This window comes from Sus scrofa, chromosome 5, assembly GCF_000003025.6.
Source record: "Sus scrofa isolate TJ Tabasco breed Duroc chromosome 5, Sscrofa11.1, whole genome shotgun sequence".
NCBI lineage: Eukaryota > Metazoa > Chordata > Mammalia > Artiodactyla > Suidae > Sus > Sus scrofa.
In genome coordinates, this window is record NC_010447.5 from 14,732,658 (window position 1) to 14,757,336 (window position 24,679).

General features: G+C 45.2%; 1 protein-coding gene across 1 annotated transcript in view; it reads right to left on the reverse strand.

The window, feature by feature from the left end:
• C5H12orf75 (chromosome 5 C12orf75 homolog) overlaps positions 1-23,093 on the reverse strand; it is a 35,634-nt gene extending 12,541 nt beyond the window's left edge. The window contains exons 1-3 of the mRNA XM_021091585.1: positions 22,965-23,093; positions 22,755-22,849; positions 10,706-10,730 (exon numbers count right to left, since the gene is read on the reverse strand). Of these exons, the coding sequence (XP_020947244.1) occupies positions 10,706-10,730; positions 22,755-22,800 (71 nt within the window). The 5' untranslated portion in view covers positions 22,801-22,849; positions 22,965-23,093. The remainder of the gene's footprint in view (positions 1-10,705; positions 10,731-22,754; positions 22,850-22,964) is intronic.

Genomic DNA, 24,679 nt, shown 5'->3' on the forward strand with positions numbered 1-24,679 from the left:
GCTCAGCTCAGGTCTCTGACTCAGACCAGGCATCTTCTGCTTATAAAATACATAGAGGGAGAGAGTGAACCTCAAGAAGACCATCCTTCTGATTTATCCCTTGGGAGAATGATCAACTCGCTATCATCAAAATTCCTCCCAGGATGAAACACTCTACCTCTTCATCCCTGCTGTCCATTAAGAGGAGTGTGCCTATCTTGCTTGGGTGGTTAAGTTCTTGGCCTTTGCTTCTCTGGGATCCCATCATGGCCAAGGAACAACCCATCTGGGTGGCATCATCTCCTGCTGTTAAAGGCTGCCTTCCAGAGAACCATCACCCTGCAGATTCCCTTCACCGCCTGTTTCTGTTTTCTCAGTGCCTGTGGTGGGGAGCAGCTCAACTTGAGAAATTCACACCAACATTCCTATCACCTCACGTCTTTGGATTCCTCCCTCTCCAGCCCACCAGGGAATCGGGTACATTCTTCCCCTGCTGAGAACGTAGGCTCATTTGGTTAAGTTTCATCAACCAAATAGACTAAACCATTAAAGAGTCCCAGCCATGCACTTAAACAATTAAATCTGGAATCTCTGTTAAATATAACCATATCAATAAATCCAGTCTCACTCAGTAGACACTCCTTTCTCCTTGGCCTCACACCCCTAGAGTCCATTTCCACACACATTCCTGAGAATTCTGGCCAAAGAAACTAGAAAATCCTGCCAAGTATAAGGATATAAGCCCTTCCTGCCCAGGTCAGTCTTGGTGCTTGTCCTGGGGGAGCATCCTGAGAGCTGACTATGGATCCATCAGCAATAAGGGGTGTTCACAGTGGGTCCTGAGGACAAGCACCCCCTAATGTGGCAACCACCCAAGCAAGGGGACCTAATTCCAAGCCTCCCCTCCCAACTGGTCTAGCCCTTTCTCAATGGCACTGCCAGGAAAAGAGAAAGTTTCCGGCTGGCAAAGGTGGGGAGAGAAAGTCAGCGCTTCATCATTAGCTTCACCCCAGTTCAAATTTAGGCCAGCCTGGTGTGCTTGAGAGATGAAATGGGAACAAGATGAGGCTACAACAGCTCTCTCTAACCAGGGACTAAACGGACACAAAATACTCTCCGCAATGTGGAACTGAATAGAAAACAGCTAACAGAGAAAGCCCTGCCACTGAACAGTTTTCATGCCCTGATATGACAAAGGCCACATAGACCACCCTGATTTCTGGCCTCCCCAACTAAGTGAAGAGGAAGCAGGTGGGGGGTGGGGGAGGGAAGAAAGGTGTAAAGAGGCAAGTAGGTTGGCTTTTCCTTTTCAGTGGTGGAAGCACTACCTATTTGAATAATTTCAAGGGTCTAGAAAGGCCGATTTAAATATAGTTTAATTTTACCTGTTGGCTCAACTTGCAAATTCAAGTTCTCCATGATTGGTCATGGGTAGCTCAGTGTCAGTGAAGGGAGAAGCATAGGAGAGAGGATGACAGGGTCCCTGGAGAGGAGCTAGAGCTCTCAGAGCTGGGGTTTGGGTAGAAACATGGTCTGTTTCATGGGTGTGTCCAGGACCAATCACAGAAGAAAGACTTATTTCTGAGTCCAAAGAGTAAAGGGGGCAAAGCAGGACTATGGAATTTAAAGTTAAGCAAGTGGTTACTCCATTTTCTCAAGTTTCTACAGAGTAAACTTGTGTGATGCACTTGTTTTTTTCCAGAGGGAGCATGACTGAAAGCCTCTTGGTAAATTGCTTTCTCTAGTATCAAGTCAGTGTTTTATTTCTGAGCACATACAGCATCTGAAAATTTGTGGAAAGCGATGTCATATTTGGAAAAAATGTTTGAGTAGTGAGATTTTTTTTCATTAAAGCTCACGTCTCATCTTAGGGAAAAAAAAATTAAACCACAAGTACATTTCCTAAGACCTGTGGAACATGTGTTAACAATTTTGGACCAAGTTTTAAACATTCTCTGCATTTCAGTATCACTGGGTCCCTTTTTGTTAGCTCCTTTTATCAAAGAATGGATGTTCGAGGAGAAAGAATGTCAAGGTTAAAGCCACCCACTGAGCCTCATGATCATCTCCTGAAGCAAGATCACAGGTTCCCATGCCCTGGCTCAGACTGTTGGCCACTTCAGCCATAAAAACGTTTTGCAGAACCAAGTGTTAATTGAGGTGTGACCACCGGTCCATCATCTTCCCCCCCCCCCCCGCCCCCGTTTAGGGATTGTTGAAAAGATCTCCAATGATAGTTTTAATCCTTGCAGGGTGGTATACTGTTCGGTGATCTCTCTTACCAAAGTTGGCCCGAAGTGGCCCTCCCACAGGCTTGTTAGAATAAGGGGGGGGGGGAAGCACCCATTGGTTTCAAAACTGCTTTTTTATATCTATTTCCGCCCCATGCTTCTAGCCTACTTCCTGTGAAATCAGCATGGCACTCTCTTTGCCCTTCTCAGATTGAGTATGTTTGCTGATCCACATTGTCTAGGTAACGCACACTCAACGACTTCTCCTAGCTTTGCAGACCTTTCCTAGATGAAGCAGAGAGACTGAATTTCCTCCAATCATAAACAAGCTGTGACTTGTTTTAAGTCCAGCTTCCAGAAGGTGAGCTGTCTCCAAACCAGCTAGATAAGTCTGTGGTTGCTCTCTGGGACCTGCTGGCTTTCCTCCATCTGTCTTTTTTTCATTCACCTATTTTGTGTATATTCCTATTTAAAACCCAGTATCCACAGAGACGACCTAAACTTTCACCTTATCAATGATGATCCCCTCAATAAAGAGAAGCCTCATTCAGAGGTACTACATCAAACACACACCTCTACTTTTTTCTTCCTCAGCAGCACAGGGGAATCAAAATATTTCCGTCACTATATTTGCTTAGTTTCTAGGTTGTAATAAAATAGCTGTCCCAAATGACCTACAAAAAGGTTTCAAAGGTAAACAAATGGAACCATGGCACAGATACGTTATGTACACACTGCACAACAAACACAGATGATAAATATCAGGCAGCAGGCAGCCACTCCACTCAACATCCCCTAACTCATCGTGGCTCCACTTTGCCTTGAAATTCAGAAGGTTCTCCCTTTCCTAGCCTTCCATAATGACAGAGTTCTGTGGCAAAGAAATGATTTATTTTTTTACTTAGTCATCAAGAAAAATGTTCTAAATACAGAGCTATTCTTATGAGTGATCTAAGAAGCAGCTGCAGTCTTTTCTTTTTCCATGTGAGCAGTGCCAATAAGAGGCCACACTTATTATGATTTGTAAATGGTACAAATTCAATATGGAAACCTCAGGGGATCCTGTGTGTAGCTCCAATTATCTATATTTAGTTACCATTCATGATCTTTTGGAATAGGTTTATTAATCAACAGTGTTTACTTCCACCAACACTACAGTCCTCCCAATAAACAATAATCATTTAATTTTCTTTTTAATTTTTTATGATGGCTCCTGCTTCTCAGGGAGGTTCCAATCAATTCTACCGAGCATTTAACTACACAGGATTTTGGACAGAACTGTCTTACCATTGACTGCTTGGGCCTATATGCAATCTCATGCATTTCCTCATTTCTTCACAATTTTGAAATCTCTTTGGACAGTCAGCTTTCAGCCTCCCTCGCTGGATGGGCCCCTCGGCCAATACTGGCTCCTTTCTCCCAGAATGTATTCCTGGAGAACACGAGTAACATCTGCTCTTTGTATGGGGTAAGGGGTCAAGAATTAAACTGCAATTTTCCTATCCATCTACTGCTCTCCTTCTAAGAAGAACACAGTGTTGGATTATTTCAACACGGGCTGTAGAAGCATCCTTTGCTATAAGACAGGCAGAAGTGTTCTCTCCACCTCATTAAGAAACCTTGTTTTTCTCTGATGTATCACTTTTCTCAAAACCTCAAGACTATACAGCTTGTTTTTCCATGTCCCAGTGTCTCCCGTCAGAGACGGAGCCGGAGTGCTCCCAACATCCCCAATAAGCTCTCTCAGATGGGGCCAACTTCGCCTTCACTCAAAGACTCTCCCCTTCGATGTCAGAACCCTGCCATACCCTCCCTGGATGCACCAAAGATTTTGGCCCTGACTTCAAAGGCTTTCTTCTAACCATCATCATCTTGGACAATTTTAAATCCCATGAAAATCACCCGATCGACCTCTTGCTTCACATTTTGCTGACTTCCTCTATCCCAACAGCTTTTATTGCTATTCTGATCATTGACTCCCATGGGTGCTCCATGGAGCTTATTAGTTCCTGGAACTAGTTCACTTCTGATATTTTGGTCAATCCCACTCCCTGGGGAGGGGGGGTGGAAATCTTCCTTCCATCTCCCCCACTCCCATCCCAATTCCCAAGAAGCCTCCAGTACAGTCCCCCTTCATCAGCCCCTTAGGGCTTCCCCACCCCCCTCTCTAGTGTGTGCCTTGCAGTCAAGCATTTCAGCAATACTTGCTGGTCACCACCAATCCCTCTCTACCCCTGAATGAAGCCACCTAATTGCTTCTCTGCCTGTTCCCACTCTGCTGGGTCCCACCAGGGAAATAAATCGAACCATGTATTGATGGGCAGCCAATGGGAATGTAAGGTTTCTAACCACAGAGAGATGGTTAGAAATGCTCTGGGTCTTCGGCCATCAGGGATTCAGGACGAGGCACTGCTGAATCTCTTCAACAACCTTTAAATCACTGAAAAATCCTAGCTACCATTTACGAGCGGGGCAGCAAGTATTACTTTAGGATACTGAGTACACTGTACCAAAACCCATCATAACCCTCAAGCAGTTACTTAACCTCTCCGTGTCCCAGTGCCTCATTTGTAAAATGGAACAGCACGACTGTCCCCATCAGAGGTACTGAATGAGATAACGTGCTGAAATCACTAGCTATCTATGCAGCTCTCAATCAAAAGGAGCTATAAAAATTGAGGATGATAATGAAGATGGTAACTCTCAATGGTTAGTATCATCCCAATTTTACAAGTAACATTTAAGGGCACAAGATCACACAGCTAGCAAAGGAGGAAGGGCCGTTTGAACACAGGTCTCTCTGCTTCCAAAGCGCGTGCTTTTTCAATGCTATTTCCACCCCATCCTCCTCACCACGCGCAGGAGACACCCTTGCCTGCCACCTCATAGGGAAGAAAGGAGGCCACCTGACACCCTCAGGTCTGTAATTAGAACAGGGCTCAGGAGTTCCCGTCGTGGCGCAGTGGTTAATGAATCCAACTAGGAACAATGAGGTTGCAGGCTCGGTCCCTGCCCTTGCTCAGTGGGTTAATGATCCGGCGTTGCCGTGAGCTGCGGTGTAGGTTGCAGATGCAGCTCGGATCTTGCGTTGCTGTGGCTCTGGCGTGGGCCGGTGGCTGCAGCTCTGATTGGACCCCTAGCCTGGGAACCTCCATATGCTGCGGGAGCGGCCCAAGAAATGGCAAAAAGACCAAAAAAAAAAAAAAAAAGACAAAAATAAATAAAAAAAATAAAAGACAGCACTTCAACATGTTTTATGGGAACTCGTTCCAAGGTATTTTTCTCTAGAGCTGTCACCTTGCATAACAATGGTCCAGAAAAAAATCTTTGTGATATCATAAACAAGTTTTAAGTGAAAGAAGTATATGAACCATCGTGTTTAAATTAAGTGGCCATGATCTTTTATTTGCAACAGCAAACATTACATTTGCGTCAACTTGTTTAACACTGTTTCTTACTTGAAGTATTTTTGTACAATTCACATACATCCACATATGCCTTGTACATATTTTTTCTTAAATTTTAAATCAAAAGTTTTTTGGGAACATGAAAGCTGACCTACATAGAGAACCTACTTTGTTTCTGCCGGCCCAGTTATAATTGCTCCCTGTTTGGGTAGGAGTATCCCCATTTCTCTTTAGTGAGGGAACCACTGCTCTCCCACTGTTTAGCTGTACAGTTAGGTGAGAAGAACAATTATGATTGGCTCCAGCAGTGGGCACGTGACCCAGGTCTGGCCAATGAGAAGCCCATGTTCCCCCTGGCCCACTGAATGGTTCAGAGAGAGGCACCTGACCCCTCATCACGGCCAGGGAGAGCTTAGCCCTAGGACTTTTGATCAAACTACAGGGAAAAAGAAACTCTTTTGTCCACAGCCACTAATAAGCTGATAAGAGGCCATCTCCATCACCACTTGGGGGAAAATGTCTAAGAATGGGGCCAAAAACAGGAAAGCAGAAATGAGTGAGTTTCTTCCTGTCATCGGAGCACCTGGATCCAGCTGTGATGAAGGCCAAACCCCTGGAGCTTTTCCGTTACACATGCCAATAAATTCCTTTATGTTTGTTTGTTTAGGCCAGTTAAAGCTGGGCTTCTGCCATTTCCAACCAAAAATAGCCCAACAAAACCTATTTGTGCCAAAAAGCTAACTCCCTGAAATAAAATTTTGGTTTGTGAAAACAACCAAATATCATCACATTGAGTTAAATTGTTTTGCTCTGCATGTCATTATACTGTGGTTTAACTTGGAGGAAAAGAAAAAGGGAGAGAGAAAAAGTCTCATTCCCTAATATACATGAGGGTCTGTCTTAAAATGATTAAATTTCTCTATCTTCACCCACACTTGCCTCTTTCTCTCAAGTTTTGAGGGTGAGCCTTCTGTTTTTAATCCTTCTTGCATGTTCAAGGTTCTACATCCATCAGTTATTTTCTGGCTCACACAGATAACCCCTCCCCAAACCACCCTCTGCTTTTCTAACCCTACTGGTTCCCCCGCTTCTATCTATGGGTTCACCTATGTCTCCTCCATTAAAAATGAACAGAGAAAAGAAAAAGACTTCACAAAATCACCCATCCTCTTTAAGCGACCAACATCTTTCCATCCCTTACTGCCAAACACTGAAACAAAAGATGGAGCATCACCTTCTGACTCGTAGTGTGTTTCCGCTCTGAGTCCACTGGTACTCGCACCCCTCAGCTGAAACACTGTCCCCCAGTGACCACAGTGGCCATCACACCACTTCCAATGGCTTCTCTTCTCCCTTGAGATCAAGGGACCTCTTGGAACCATCAGCCATCTCTTCCCTTTGCTCAAGTTTGAAACCACAGGGTTGTCCTCACCTCAGATTTCCCCTTCCTTTCTTTCCCCATTCAGTCATTCAACACGTCTCACTGACGACGCTTCCAAGTGGCCCTTGAATGCATCAGCTCCTCTCCTTTCCTGCACCCTGTCTGCTGTCTGGCCCTCACGTGGCCTCAGCCCCCTTATCCTCTGCACCTCCACCCTTCCCCCACCTCATATGCCTCTGTCTGGGAGCCAAAGCCCTAAAGCTCCAACACAGTCATGTAACTCTCCACCTTAAAAGTTCTAATGGCTCTCAAATGCGATGTAAAGATCAAGTACAATTGCTGGCTGGCCCGGCACCAAAAGCCCTTCCCAAGCCGGTTCCAGCCCATCAGCCTCCTCTTCCACCTCTGTCGAGTCTGTACCTCAGGCTCTGGGCAAACTGGCTGACTTCCCAGCAGAGGCTCTCTTGCACCCGTGTGCCCCTCGTCACGCTCTTGCCCCTGCCCCTGCTGCCATTCTTCCCCTTCCCATGCACGCTCTTGCTCATGCTTCAGGACCCGGACTAGCATCACATTTTGACTGTTTTTTGGCCACACCCAAAAAAGCATGTGGAAGTTCCCAGGCCAGGATCAAACCTGTGCCACAGCATTATCAACACCAGATCCTTAACCTCCAAGGCACCAGGGAACTTCCTGACCACTTTAATAACAAGCACTTAATCACCCTGTATTTTGGTCCCCAGCAGACAGTGACCAACTTTAGGGCAGAAATATCATTTTATTCATTCTTATATCCTGGCTTCTTGTCTACAGAAAACAGGCAAATAAATAGGAAAGGGGAGATATAATAAAAATCCCAAACCTTCCCTAGAGAACTGATTTTTCTTATATATTAATGGAGTAATTAATAGTATTTCTGAGTCTAAAACAACCATAATTCCCCGCTAAAAGACTTCTATGTGGTGTGTGTAGTACATTGGTTGCCCTATTTGAAGCTCTGACTTTTTATCCGTGACATGAGTTTGGCCACTTCTTTTGATTTGGACTCGGTCTCTTTAGATTAAAAACAAAAACAAGAATTTTAAATCTTGATAATGAAAATTTAAATTGCCTTAATTTCAGAGCTCCTCTTCATTCATGGCACCGCCTAATGTTATGGCCAAGGTTTATAACTCTACAGCTTCTGCTTTTTAAAAAAAAAAAGTCTTTGCTCTCTTCCTCTCTTGCTCTTTCTCTACCCACCGCCACAGGCCCTGCTCCCACCCTGCCTGTCCGTGCCCATATTTTCTCCGCGCCTATCTCCTCTCTCTTGAAATAAACAATTGCCTCACTAAAAATAAAAATAAAAAATAAAGTCTTTGAACATACCTTCTGTGCAGGCAAAAATAAAAGTATAATAACTTTTTTATAACTGAATTTACTGTATTTATTTTTCAAGGGTCATTTAGGAGTAAAATTACATCTTTTTGGTTATAGATCCTACAAGGTATACATAGTCACTGAAAGCTTAGAGAATTCAGGATTTTTAAAAGTAGCTAAAGCGCATCTCACTTCCTGGAGTCATTAATGCTGTCGACAAAATGTCCACAGAGGCATCACTACTAAATTGTCGCAGAAATTTCCATGCCTCTAAAAGACCAAGTTAGGAAATCCAGCTCTCCTTAAGAAGAAATGATGGAATTCATTCGCTAAACAGCATGCCTCTGGGACATACTATTAACTAGAGGGGACGTCTCTCAATGCCCGAGGGAGAAAAGACAAGAAGATAAATGACTACAACATAAGCCCAATATGATGTAGCACAAGAGAGGGCCAAACTGCTGCACAAGTTTAGAAGGGAAAGACACTATACCCGGTAGAGATCCAGGAAGTTCTTCCTGTAAAGGATAAAACATAAGCCCAGAAGAATAGACAGAAGTGGGGGAAATGCCCTCGCAAGCAGGGAGCAAAGCAAAGAACAAACAACAAAAACGAGGAGCCGGGACAGGAAACACGAGGTCAGTGTGAGCCCCTGAGAGTTGGCCCAGAGCAGGACTCCAGCTCACCTCTCAGTCCAGGACCGCTTTCACGCCCTGCCTGCACTGTTTCCTTCTACCTCATGCACAGTCACTCGGCTAACGGCTGAAACATGAAGGGCCCTCCTTTTCCCGAAGGATTCTGGGCAATGGAGACTAAGCAAAAGTTTGGAGCAGCGGTCCTAAAAGGGCAGGGGAGTCATCTGGCAACAACATATAGAAATGGAGCGGGAGAGTGAAGGAAAGTCAGAGATGCTGCAGTAACAGGAAGAGTTAGGGATGGCGAACTCGTTGGTGCTAAATGCTTCTGTAATAAACCCGACCACTGTTAACCAGGAGATGGAAGCAATGTAAACGGCTTCCTTTGCACCCAAAGTCCCATATGAAATGCTTAGTTAATTTTCCCCAAACTTGACAACCCTGTTCTAGTCTTCCTGGATTCCTTTTGGCAATAATGATTTTGAAAAAAAAAGGTGGACTGTTTTTGACAACAACTTTCAAGCCCCACCACTCCTTTGGCCCCACTCCTGTGCAGGACTTGAAGATGAGGAACTCCTGCATTTGTGCTGACGGGGAAGACAGAGCCAGGCACTCTTCTGCGCATGCGCCAGAAGCCCTCATCCCAGCACCCCCACCTGCAGCCCGACCACGATAAAAACCATAGCCACTCATCCCTTCCTTCACTCAAACTGAATGGACCCTCTGGGAGCCCACCCTGCTCTCCCCAGAAAACTCATTATACGAGGAAATAAATCTTTTCCTTCCCTCTCGGGGTATATGTGGCACCATCAGTCCTGACATCCAAGCCCACAGGGGTGGGCGAGGCAGACGCTGATTCCATTCTCCGTGGAGTGACCACAAACACCCTTTTTGTTATCCTTGGGGTTCTATACCCCAGCTTTCTAGTGGCACTTTATTTTTCTTTTTTTCAGAACTCTTGCTTTTTTTGAAATTGAAGTATAGTTGATTTACAATGTTTTGTTAGTTTCTGGTGTATAGCAAAGTAATTCAGTTTATATATATATATATATATATACACATACATGTATGTATATTCTTTTTCATATTCTTTTCTATTACGGTTTACTATAGGATATTGAACATAGTTGCCTGTATCACACAAACACCTTTAAATAGAGAATTGCTGCCTCCTTACTGTACCCAGATTGGAGGTAGGAAGATGCAAAAAAGGGGCATGATGGAAACACCGAAAGAGTCCTGTGGTCTCAAGTTCAACTCAATACTGACTACCTTGAATGGTCATATACATTCACTCAAATATCAACTTTAAAACGATTCAATGTGCATTTGGTAAATGCCTGGCTCCAGGCTCCTCCCCCCAAGGCCAACTCTCAGGCTGCACAGCCACAGGAAACAGCTGCTTAATCCTCCCATAATCATTTGCTTGCAACTAGAAGAAATGTCTACACAAGTTGGGATGGAAGCACAATTACACATTTCCCTCTCAAAGTTCTGAACATGAGAGGGCAACTGAAAGGCTAAATGAAAAGTCACAAATAATTCCATTCTTCAAAAAGCACTTTAGTTATAAACCCAATAATAATCTTGATTTGTGCTCAGTGCAAAAAGTACTTCGATGTCTTTTCCGCCAAACCTACATATCTACGGGTCATAACCATGAAAAGCATGTCTCCCTCAGAAAGAGTTTAGAAAATCATAATATTAAGTACTTACACATCTTTAGCTGCTCCTGCAGGGCCTAGAAAGAAAGAAAAAGTTTTCTATTATCTTGATAGTACTGCTACAAAAATCTTAAGCCCAATCAATACCCAACTAAAATAATATTCTAGAAGGGATGGGTTGAGTGATTTTTTTTTTTTTTAAAGCTCATTGCAAAAAAAAAAGCAGGAAAATTTTAAAAATCCAAGTGTAGAATTCATTCTGCCCATTTTTAACAATTCCTATCAATTATAAGGTGTTGATTCTGAAGGGGATTTTACAGACAGTCTAATCTCATCCTCATTTTATAATAAGGGAAATTGACAGATTTGAGAAATAGGAGGTTCATGGCTTAGACAAGAAACTAAGCTGCTATCTCCATGGAATTGTTACAAGTCCACTACATACTAATCACAAAGGGAAGCAAGTCACAAGACAAAATGTGGTGTCCTAAGTGAATTAGGAAGTCGCCAGGATGCAGGCGCAGCTCCAAAAAGAATAACAGACATTTCTAACTCTGTTCCTGCTTGCCACTGAGCCCTCTCATTGCTGCTTCCCACTCACATGCCAAAAACCCATCTCTTGTGGAGCCCATTTCCATCACTTATCACAGATTCACTGCCCACAACACAGTTCCATCTCTACTTCCTCCCCCTAATAGCCTTTCTGGAACAACACAGACCTTGGTTCCAACTTTACAAGCAACATGATATTAAATATCCTTTCACCTCTTAAAACCTCACTTCCCTCTTGTGTCAAATGAGGAATATAACAGTACTTTCTCAAAGGTTACTAAGGTTTTTATTAAGTTTTTTTAAAGATATCAAAATAGCAATGACATGTTTCAAAGAAATGGACTAATCCTAAATAATCCTAAAATTTCTCTGGATCCACAGTAGACCCTGCATCACCAAAGCAATCTTGAGAAACAAACCTGGAAACACCATGCTCCTTGATTTCAAACTATATGACAAAGCTATAGTAATCAAAACAGTATATTACTGGTGCAAAAAAAAAAAGACACACAAGATCAATGAAACAGAATACAGAATACAGAAGAATAAACCCACGCATATATGGTCAATTAATTTACAACAAAGGAGGCAAGACTATACAATGGGGAATGGGCAGTCTCTTCAATATATAGTGTTGGGAAAGCTGAACAGCCACATGAAAAAGAATGAAACTGGGAGGTCCCATCGTGGCACAGTGGTTAACGAATCTGACTAGGAACCATGAGGTTGCGGCTTCGACCCCTGACCTTGCTCAGTGGGTTAAGGATCTCTTGCCTACTTGGAGGCAACGCCTCATCGCGTGCTTAAGCGTGCTAGCTTGTGGTTGTAGGGTTGCAGGACGCGGCTCGGATCCTGTGTTGCTGTGGCTCTGGCGTAGGGAGGTGGCTACAAGCTCCGATTCGACCCCTAGCCTGGGAACTTCCATATGCCGTGGGAGTGGCCCAAGAAATAGCAAAAAAAAAAATAGAATGAGGAGTTCCCGCTGTGGTGCAGTGGGTTAAGGATACAACTACTGTGGCTTGGGTTGCTGCAGAGAAACAGGTTCAATCCCTGGCCCAGAGCAGTGGGTCAAGGATCTGGCTTTGCCAGAGCTGTGACACAGATCACAGCTGCAGCTTGGGTTCGATCCCTGGACCAGGCACTGTCCATAGGCTGCTGGGTGCAGCCAAAAGAAAGAAGGAACATTGTGCCATTGGCGACAACATGGATGGACCTTGGGAGAATGATGCTAAGTAAAATAAGTCAGACAGAGAAAGACAAACACCAAGCGGTGTGGTTTCATGCATATGTGGAATCTGAAAAACAAAACGAATGAAAACATAAAAAGCATAGATAACAGAGGAAGAAGTGGTGGTTGCCAGAGGGACAGGGGTTTAGGGAATGGGCAGAACAAGTGCAGGTGGCCCAGAGGTAGAAACTTCCAATTCTACAGTAAATAAGCCATGAGGATGCCATGTAGAGCCCAGGGTCTCTAGTCAGCAACACTGTAGAGCACACTTAAAAGATGCCAAGACAGCAAATCCTAAAAGTCACCTGCATATGGGGACAGGCGGTAACTAGACGCACTGTGGTGATCATGTCACTATAGATAGAATTATGTTGTAGACCTGAAACCAACATCGTCATATGTCAGTTATATTTTAGTAAAAAAAATTTTAATAAATGGTAAAGGTGATGAAAAGATACAAACAGCAAAATCTGGCACATAAAAATAGCTAAGTTAGTATTAGCAGTTACGTTTTCCTTAACGTCTCACTTTCCCTATCTATGAAATGGGATTTAACTTCTGCACCAGTCACAGAGCTGTGAAGATAAAGGAAAATGTGCTATGAAATAAGCAACTAAGTCTGCAGGAAAAGGAATGGCCAAAACTTACCCTATAAGAACTACGGTTTAGGGTTAAGAACTATACCCTAGGGATATTCACTTAGGATCTGGAATACTGCACACTCAAAAGAGCATAAAATAATCAAAACTATGTCTCAAATTCCTATAAGATGTTGATCAAACCTGAACTTTGTAACAAACGTTAAGAGTCTTTACTCAGGGAAGAGTAATATTTCTGTTCTACACTACCGTTAAAATTTCAAAGTAGTTTTTATTTCTATAATCTGAGATCATGAAAGCAAAAAAAAATCTAAAATTTAAAATCTTAACATAATAGTGGAGTGTCTTGACAGGAAACAATAAAAGATTAGTGCCACCAAAACCCCACAAAAATGAATGTTTTATTGCGAGTTAAAACAAGCATAAGAATCTGGAAGAAAGTCTAGAAAGAAAATAAATATCCTCATTTTCATATCTGCATGGAAAAGGATGGGGAGGCTTGGGGGTTTGCTGTGTGCAGGGGAGGGGAGGGGGAAAGGAGGGGAGGCCCGGGGGTCTTGAGAACAGATTCGGTGACATCAGAGAGAAGAACTGATGATAATGCGAGGGCCGCCGCTGCGGGGCCTCTGGAGACGAAGGGCCATCTAGCACAAGCCATTGGGAAGGCCGAGCAGACAGAAGCCAGCCCACTGCAGCTCAGGGACAGCACGGCGGCAGGGTGGCAGGGAAAGCAGAGGACCCAAGGAAATTCCACCCCAAGTCTAAAGCCACTAGATGCCTCTGCTTCAGCTCCTCAAAGGCGGCTGACAAAGACCAAGCACCGGACATGTGCGTCAAAGTGGTTTCACAACAGGCCCGCCTTGTCTCCTTGGTACTTATTTTAACCAGCCCCCAGGAAGCCTGCATCCTCTTCACCTTGACGGCACCAGGCCCTGGACCCCCTCAGGGCCCCTTGCCTGCTGGCTTCACCACCTAACACCCCAGCAGGCCCAAGGCAGATGCCTGGTGTCACCTTCCAGAGGGGAGTCAGCACATCATTGCCTCTGTTCGCTAATGTCCCTCGTTTAAAGGGCACCTGCTGCTGAGAACCTGCGATGGTGAGAACTGGGCCAAGAAATCCAACACTTGACATCAAGTACATACATGTGATTGGAACATGCGCTCCGTTTTTAAGGGAAGAAAATATGCCTCTTAGAAGCGAGGAAACGTGGGATAAATGACAAGCTTATCACCAGGGCAGGCAGAACACAGCTCCCCAACTCACAGCTACTCAGAGAAAAACAAAAAAATTCTGTAATTGTTGAAACCCTCAGCAAATCTATCTCAATATCTAGGTATATGAACATGAAATACCTTGTCCTACAAAAGTATAAAATCGTAAGAAGATTAGAAATAGGAGAGGCAGAGCTTCCTTGCCTGCCCGCTTGCATCTCTCACAAGCGTCCTAGCCTAATACATCTGTTTCTTACCTATCAGAAAAAAAAAAAAAAATAGAAAAATCATGACTACCCTCACCGCAACATTTCAATCACGTGACACCCGTAATCGGTATTGATAATTAACCAGATGGCGAGATCTACTCGAGATCTTTTCCGCAAAAGATACGTGCACTAGAATGATTGGGATAACGGCAAAACCCCGTTTGCTTTATGCCGTGTCTATGGTTCATGTGATTCATCATTTATGAAGCAGATAGTTACAGTGATGGATCTACTTCTTTCTTAGGCCCCGAAACAGGGCATTTATCCCTGTTTGTACCACATCATTTCCTGCCAGGATGACTCCCGACTGTTTAAACAGAGCCGAGGTGCACTAATAGGAGGGCCTAAAAATGACTGGAAAAAAAATTTGATAAAAAAAAAATAAAAAAAAAAAATAATAAAAAAATAAAAAAAAATTGAAAAAAAAAAAAAAAAAATACACAGTTCCAGTGACACACTGAACACTGGTATGTAGGACATTTTCTGATGTCAGTCGTCCAACATCAAGACTGCTGTTACAAACTTCATTCACAGGATTATACCTGACTGGATCAAAAGACTTAAAGTTGATCACGGTCCAAAGTCTCGTCATGATGCACCCCAACAGCGTCAAAACATTAATCTGATAGTGAGGACTCACAGAAAGACATCTGGTCTTTATTCCCCACCCGGGGCACAGAGTTTCTAAAGCCCTTGGAATGTCCTGAGTGATAAGGATATAGAGCTCTTTGTCTAATGAGGGGACTCTTGCCAAGACCCAGAGGCTTCAGGACTGGGCTAGTCGCTGGAAACAGTGGATAAGCTCTTCAGCTCCATTCCTGTTCTATCAATGACTCATAAAACCTAAGGACAGATTCAGAACTCCGATAACACATCTTTGCAGGTGTCCCAACTGAGCAGGACTCTAGCACTGAGCCCTGGACCTCTCCAGTTATATTCCATAAAATACTGTTTAACAAGTAAGGAAGTTCTGAATTGTGAGCATTCTAGCAAATAATCAAATCTGAATCGGCTGTAACCCACATTGCTGCCAGTCAGAAATGCAAGTACCTGAGACTGTAACTGCATGACATTGGACGAAGTGAGCCACTGACATAACTCGAACCGAATCTGTAGAGACCCAGTGCCTAGATAGAAACAAATGGTACCAGAAGGAAAGGAAAAACATCTCAGACAGTCTTGCCGTTTTATAAAAATTTGGTAGCCTAGTAAGTAACTGAGGTTCTGAAGCACCTTGAAATGTCTTCTGAATCACACCAAGATTAAACTGTGTTGTTATCTGTTCAGCAAATAATTATTTATACTCCAGGGATACTTTTTAAACTACATTTTCCGATGTTCTAATACATCCAGAACAGTAAGGAGGCCTCTGTATTAGCTTCGTAGGACTGCTGTACCAAATCATCACAAGCCAAGTGGCTTAAAACTCCAGAAATGTGTGCTCTCAGGCTTCTGGAGCCCAGACGTACAAAATCCAGGTGTCAATAGGTCCACACTCCCTACCGAGGCTCTGGGGAAGCATCTAGCCCAGCCTCTCTCAGCATCTGCGGACACCCAGCCGCCCTTGGCAGGCTCGGGCTCTCTGTGCTCACATCACCTCCTCTTGGTATCCGTCTTTTCCGCATCTGTCTCTTGTAAGGACACTGAGCATTGGGTTTAGGCCCTACCCAGATAAGCAAGGACCTTTTCCTCACCTCAAAACCCTTCTCTGCGTTCTATCTGCAAAGACCCCTTTGCCAAACAAGAGAACATTCACACCCTTCAGGGATTAGGATGCGAACCCATCTCTGCACAGGTCACTGTTCAACCCAACACACTTTCTCCGCCCTGGCCCTCCCCCACCCTCCCAAACACAGGCGTTCCCTTTTGAAAAGAAATACAGAGCCGAATGAACAGCTACGGAGAACGCATCTAACATGACACAGCATACATTCTACAGACAAATGTTCCTTCCCATGCATGATAAAAGCAAGCCAGCTGCAAGATCCTACATCGGTTCACCAATACTGAGTAGGTACTTAGAACACCGTGGTTCCTATAGACAGATATTTCTTTGCGATCTAATCAGTCTCAGATGTTAAAAAGATTGAGCTGTACTGCCTGGCGTGTTTTCAAAATTGTTTAGAGTCATATATTTATTGTTATGAGTTTCCTCACACATTCCAAATTCTAATATAAAGGAAATATTTACCTCTTTCAAAAGGAAGATCACATATATTGTTACATTTGAAAAAAAGTCTAAGAATGCCTTTTCATCACTGTTTTCTCTATGCACTCTACAGAGTTTATGTAACATACTGGAACTATCCACAACTAAGCGAATTCCTAAATTACATTTTAAATTGTATCTCTTTGTTCAGACTGAGTCGTGATAACTTAAACACACACACACCAAAACCAAAATTATGTACATGAATTTCTACAAGGTACTAAAGATTGACAAATCACTCCTCTTTCAGCAGTAAGTGATTAGAAATAGAAACGATTATGGCTCTTATGGGAAATAATAAAAGTACGCAGGAACGGTTTCCTTTTTATTTGGGTTATAAAGGAAAAACATGCCTCTGAGAACTGTATAAACATAACTACAGAAAATAAACAAAATTCCCTGTACTATTGACAGCTTGCTATGTCCCTCCTCTGACCAATGATCTACAACTCTGGCATAGTCTCGATTTGGCCAAAATAAGCAGAAAAACAGCTCTTTATCTAAAGCAATGTTTATTTTTCAATAAGATAATCAGAGATATCAATTCATAAGTCATTTCTCCAATAATGGAGGAAAAATTCAGCTTAATGTGTCCTAGAAATATACACCTGAAATTAAGACCACTTAGAAACTTATAACATAGGACTCAGTATTTTCATAGATTAGGCACCAAAGTTATCATTGACTTCTATTCCTCGTGCTGTACTTTACGTCCCCGTTTCTTACTTAGAGTTGGTAGCTTGTACCTCCTCATCCCCTTCATCTCTTTCACCCACAACCCCCACCCACACCCCTTGGCAACCGCCAGTTTCTTCTCTGTTTCTGTGGGTCTGTTTCTGTCTTGTTACAGCCATTCGTTTGTTTCATCTTTCAGATTCTGAATAGAAGGGGTAACACACAGTCTCTGTCTTGCTCTGTGGGACCACGTATTCCACCGAGCCAAATATCTGCTAGGTCCAATCCATGCTGTCCCAAATAAAATTCCTTTAAGGAACGTGGACGCACTTACAGAAAATCTCTCTGTTGACAGGTTGTCCCTGTGGAGTAGCTATGCTGTCAGCAGATAAAAATTCACACACAAAAGCAGGCACAGAAGTAGACATAAGGTAGCCATTGACATTTAGCTGCTCTCATTTAAGCCATGTCTATATTGAGCCATGTCTGCCCAGTGGCTCATGGCAGAACTGAATAATTCACACGGGTCGCCTCTGCAAACCATTCACGCACCAGCAGTTCTGGGGAGCTGGAACGAGTGCACCTCCCGATGCTGTGGCATCCCTGAGAACTGTCTGAGCAGAGGTGTTTCCACACCTGCAGTCAACAACAGCACGGCAAACATGCTACAGCCAAGACAACGTGGATCACCTGCATCCTCCCGCCTTCCCTGCAGCAGAAGCAGCATCTCCTTTAGTCCCCCAGGCTTGAACAGCTTGGGTCCATTTCTGACGTCTCCCTCCTCCTTCCTCCCTCACATGTAGCCCATCCTCGGCCCCGCTGGCTTCCAGGGGGTCCCTGACCTCGATGCCTCCATCACTCGCCAACACCTCTCTCACTTCACTGACCGCCCCCCATTGGCAGAACTTCCATAGTACCAAACCATTTAGAAATGTAGCTTAAGGCTGGACCATAGTCAGCTACATCAAAAGAAGAGAATGCGATTATCTAATTGAGGATAAGGAGATAACCTAAGTAATTGGACCCCAAAGAATTATGGTAGCTCCCCTAGTACGCTGGTAAAAGGATAAATAACTGTTTGATTCCTCTTCCCTGCCTCCTCAGACTATTATTACATAAATAACAGAAGAACTGTTACAGAAACATTCTAATAATAAACTGCCCACAAAGTTATGATCAGATAGCTGCCAGTTACATATCTCAGGGAGAAAAACAACCCACCAATTCAATCAACTACCATAAGCAGAACACTTCTGAAATGACTCTGCTGCTGCAAAGAATTTCTACAGCCTCAGCCTGTGCTGAAAATAGGCTCTGATAGATATGCACAACCATGCAAACTCAGAGACTCTCTGGTTCACATAAAAGGAGAATCTCGGGTTTACACGGCAGACCCAACAAGCTACGTGAATGACTGTCTGTGGGGAACACCTGGGGAGCATCGGCTCCAGCACGGGGGTGCTCATGTATCAGCCCAGTTAGGGAATCTCGTCGAGGGAAAACAAGGGCACAGACAATCTGACTGCTATTGAGATTGAGAGAGACAGAGCGAGAGAAAGAGGGAGACAGGTGAGAGTGGAGATCAGAGAGAGAGAAAGCAAAAGCTCCCTGCCCTGTATGTAGCAGAGGCTTTAATCCAGAGGGTTCTCTCCAGTTTAGGGTCTAGACTCTACACTCTGCCAGAGAAATGCACTGAATCTCCAATGAGTGGAAAATACAGGAAGTCCTCGTGTACAGTTCCAGGTTGGGGAAAGATCACATTCCTCTATTGAGAGTGATCTTACAAAAGCACTGGGATGGGGGGTGCACGCCTGTGTAACCCAAATGGTTCTCATGCCCCCATCTAACGGGTAGGGTAGCTCGACTCCTCCCCAAAGACTTTTCTGGTTAAATGTGCACCTTGTTCAACAGCTCCTGGGCATTGGATGTTAGGGATATATTGTATTCTGCTTCGTATTGCTTCTCAAATGCTTCTTCTTCCTGCCTAAACAGTCAGCCTCTCAAGAGAGGGAAAGGTTGATTTCCTTCTACAGTCACCCACTGCTGGCTGTCCTTACCCTTGCCCGGAAACCTCCTGAGAGGGGACACAGCTTGGCACACAGAGGGGGACTGTGTACAAGCTGCCAGGTAGAAATCTACAATACGGGAAACTGAACCTGCATTACCCAGGATCTGAGTGATCTGATTCCTTCTGGCTGTTTGACCATTCTGCTGCATTTCAGTTTCTTCCCACAGTGGACATACAGAATCAAATTTACTCAAGTACACTACTAAATATCCATTTGTCGTATAAACTAATTTCACCAGGCAAAAGCCAAGAAAGGCAGCTGTCCAGGGAGCTCAGGAAAAAAGAGAAATAATTATGTGGTTTTAGCTAAATGACTTAGGGAGTAAAACAGGGTGTCTAATGGAGCGTATACATTGGGGGGTCATTATTATAAGATGCTAATGCATCCTTTGAGAGTAGATTTGCTGTGTTCGTATAGAAAAAGAATCAGGGAAAAACCTCTACATGGTAATATTCCATTACGATACATAATGATAATACAGAGTGCTTTCACCCTGTAGCTCAAATAAGTGAAATGAGATGCCCACAATAACGCAACCAACATGGTGCCAATGTCAAGCTTGAGCCTCCCTCTCCAGGCTCAAGCTCAGCACCCCGCCTGCCATCTTTCTCTATACATTGTCTCTGCCGAAAAACGTAAACATGACTGTTGAATGGTAGGACTCGTGGGACATTTGGGAAGTCGGTCATGATAATTACCCGGAGGATGGGGACAACATCTCTGTAATCCATTTCATTCCTCTTGGGCTCAGTTAACACACGTCTGCAGCTTGGGCAACGGTGTAGTTGATGCTGCTGCCAAAGGTCACGACGGAAAGGGATTTAAGTACCTTTGCACTGGGGCTCAGTGTTCTTAACCCCATCTCTCCTCCCCATGCATTTCCTTTCTGAAACTGCAGTCCACCACCGGCTGCTGGAAAATTTCAAAATAACAACGACCCAAACCCCCAACTAGGCCAGCTGGACTCACCCACCAGCAGAAAAATGTTTGGGGAGTGACTTCTCAGACAAGGGCAGAGCCATCAAAGAGGTGAGGCAATAATGCCTTCGTGTTTTACAGTCTGCACTTGCTCTCTCACTCTTCTCTGAACACAAAAGTAATTTTTAGCAAAGCGCGAGCTTGGGGAGGGAACAGCACGCTCTGAGAGAAGCTGCCCTTCAGGAACAAAAGCGAGGCTACTCATCAGGAAAACATGCACTCAGCGTGGTTCTTGCTGTACAACTGCACCTCCCTTTATATAATAAGGGATGTGCCGGCAGTGGAGGCGAGGAAGGTCAACCAAATGTTTGTAAAGAGAATCGTATTTTCGCCTTTCCTTACAGGACCAATGCATCATTCCTAACGCGATCTTGGCATCATTCTGGTTTAGCAATGGTACTCCTTCCTCTATCCCCAAACCTGACAAGCAGTTCATTCATCAATAAAAATGTCCACGAGCTGAATTAGCTCTGCAGTGAAAGAAATCTGTTACAAATCCTTCCTCCGATGTTTTCTGTAAGGAGGCTCATTGTTCTGAACCTTTTTAAAGGTAGGGTGCACGGGCAGCGGAAGGCAGAGGACCACGGTGCACGTGAGATTGGGAGAGATATACCTGACCCTTGAACAGCGCGAGAGTTAAGGGCACCAACCCTTGGAGTCTAACTTAGGGTCAGCCCTCCACATCTGCAGTTCCACACCCTGGGATTCAAATGACTGGAGACTGGATAGTACTATAGCATTTACTATGGGGGGAAAAAAATCCGTGTATAAGTGGACCCGAGCAGTTCACACTCGTGTTGTTCCCCTGGTGCAGGATGTGGCCTTGACATTGTTCCAGGTCTCATGCTGAGCCCTGTGGACACTCTCAAGTCAGAACCCTGTCCTTGCTCTAAGACACTAAGCTAACTAACCTCTGTGTCACTGTTACAGGAATTGAAAAGATGTGTTGCCCAGTGGCTCTCTGCCTATCACAAGGACGAGAGTTTAATTCGAGATGGTAAAGATTACCTGTAAGAGATGAACCTTTCAATGAATCATGACCTGAGTTCATTCCCTGCTCTAGGACTAGAATCCCCCAGAAAGCGCCCTCTCTTCAAATACTCCGTTTGCACAGTCACTGACGGCCAAAGAGGAATGACCAACTTGGCCAGTGACAGCAGAGTTCTATACCTGATCCCATAGGTGACCATCAAAATAAACTTTAAAATAAATGAAAAAGGCTTGAGTTTTAAGCTACATCTTCCACGAGGTCTGGGTTAAGGGAAGTGACAGGCCCAAGGTCACAAAGTCCTTGGCAGGGCATCCACACCCGCCTGGGAAATACTGCAGCATCAGAGCACTGTTCCCATTTGCCAGCTGGAATAGGAGGTGGCATCTGATTGATCTCAATTGGAGGAGATATGGAGATACAGCTCTTTATCCAAAAGACCAAAATAGGTCAGCAGATACTACTCAAAACAGATCCAAACTCTCAAATCAGTAGACACTGGCTGGGTGAAAGAGAAGGCTTGAGTTTTGTTATAAGTCATCTGATACCAAGCATGGCTGACTGGGGGAATCTGGAGGACTTCCCGTGCCAATCATCAAAATGAAGTGGTATAAAAAGAAGTTTCAATATTTTTTAAACGAAAAATACAGCAACAGATCATTGCTAATATTAAAAAGCTCTGTCACACGTATTATTCTAAAGCAGCCTCAACACTGCAGCTTCTCAGGGAAACCCTACAAGCAGCCCAACATCAAGACAGACTCAATGAATTTTTAGAGCTCTGTTTGCATTTCTCTTCAACCCCACTAGCAAGCCTCCCCACCAAAAAAAAAAAGTCCTGAAAGCTCTGCTGCACTTTTCCAGGTACAGCCTCTGGGTTCTGAGGGCTGGGGGCGAGGCCTGGGGGAGCGAGTGTGGGAGGGAGGGAGAGGACACAGGCCACGACTAGGAATCCTCTCTTCCAGGGGAGTGCCGGGTTTACCCGCTGCCGGGGAGCCCCGCCGCCAGGGCTCCCCGCACTCCCTCCCTCCTTCCCTCCCTCAGCAGGATCGCCCTGCGGGCATTCCCATCCGGGCCGTGATCGCCCCCACACGGAGGGAAATGCCAACCTTTAGGTCTTTGCAAAACCAGGCGGTCGGCTCCTGTCCCGAAAAGAGGGACGAAGCGAGGGGGCTGGATACTCTCCCTGCCCCGGGTCCCTGCACCTTTCCTTCCAGCCTCCTCTCTCCTGGCCTCTCCCGCAGGAACGGCCCGCCCTGCAGGGCTCCCCACCGCCCCACCGTCGCTGTCCCGGGGCCCCAGCCACCCGCCGCCTCTCTCACCTTGGCTCGCGCCCGCGCTGGTGGCAGTGGAGTTCCCGCAGCCCATCGCGCCTCCGGCCAGGGAAGCTGCTCTCTGGAGCTGGCAGCCGCAGATCCTGGGGGCGGAGACGGAGGCGGAGGGTGGCGCGCCTGGAGCGCGAGGCCGGCGAGGGGCGTGTGGGGCCCGGGACGCACGGGGACCGCCCCCTCCCGCCGCAGACCCGGGGATACCTGGGCAGGGCCAAACAGGGCGGGGCCGGGCGGAAACCGCTGGGCACCCCTCGCCCCTGCCCCACCTCGCCCCGCCCGCCCAGCTCTGCTCCCGGGTTCTGGACCCTACCAGACCCCACCAGACCCACCCGTCACCTCGGCAACCGCGGCGCCGGCCAATCCGCAGCCTTCTGAGATCTCCCTGGCTGAGCATTGGTCGTCGTTAAGAGGGGGCGGGAGTTTAAAGAGGGTTTGGGGGCCGAGGGGCGTGGCCGACGCAGGGTGGAGGGTGAGCCAGGGTGGCAGAGGATGCCCACCTGCCCGCCCTCCACATCCTCTCTGACTTTTCTTCTTTCCCCACTTCCCCTCCCCGCTCCAGGATGTGGGGGTGGGGGGGAGGAAGTGGCAGGGAACACCTGTTTTGAGTTCAATGGGCGCCCAATAAATGTTGTAGACGGAAGCCAACACTGAAATCCATTTCTGCTGTAACTGAAAGCCAAGGCAGCTCTGTCCCCCCATCCAAACTGGCTAGGAACCAACATAAAATCTTCCCGGGTTGGTCATACTAACCTCTTTCACTTTAAATATCTGCCGTAATTGGATGACCTGGATCCAAAGTCTGAACACTGATTTAATGACAGAACTGTGAACTTACATGGCACCTTTCAGCCTAATGGTTAGACAACTATTACTGGAGTCAGACTGTGTGAAGTAAAATCCTTGCTCTGCCGCCTTAATAGCTGTGTGATCTCAGCAAAAGTACTTAACCCACAGTGTAGTTGTTATACTTATAAAACGGCAATAACTCAGACACATGCAAGGCACCTAACATAATGCCTGACCCTAAATAAATGGCAGCTCTTCTTTTTCTTAAATCTGTCAGGAGTAAGTGTTAATTCCCTGAAGGGAAGGACTATCTGATTTGTCAAAATGTCCTCCTGGCTCATGGGACAGACTCCATAAATGCTGTGTGAGATGAATTCTAGCCAGGAATTAAATCTCCATTTTAAATTCATTTACCATTTATAGAGAGCCTGGCCTGTGCCAAGCCCTTTGTTAACATTAAGTTCCAGGAGTTCCTGTTGTGGCGCAGGGGAAATGATTCCGACTCGTATCCGTGAGGATGTGGGTTCAATCCCTGGCCTCAGTCAGTGGGTCAAGGATCCAGCATTGCCGTGAGCTGTGGTTTAGGTCACAGATGCGGCTTGCATCTGGTGTGGCTGTGGCATAGGCCGGCAGCATAACTCGATTTGACCCCTAGCCTGGGAACTTCCATTGTCACAGGTGTGGCCCTAAAAAGCAAAAACGAAAAAGAAATAAAGCTCCAGGGATTCAAACATGTGGGATACAGTCTAACCAGGCAGACAGATTATAAGCAAGTGAATCACAATAGAGCAAGGATGCTACCAGAGGGATAGAGGGAGCCCAGAGGGTGCTGGGATACTGGTTAAAAGACTTTACTAAAACTGTACAACTGTGTTTGGAGAAAACCTTGAACCAGAACCAAGGCCCTGCATGACTGAACTTGATCTTTGAGGCAATGGTGAGGATCGGGTAGTCCTATCACTCAGAATACAAAAGATACCCTAGACCCCATTTGAAAATTAGGTATACTTGGGCACATGCTGAGATGGTAATTAACTCTTGAGCAAGTATAGTGTGTTTTAGTTTCGCTTCTAGAAGCCCTGCTTTTCTACCTTGGCCTCTACCACCTTGGTTCATTGGCTACCTCCATA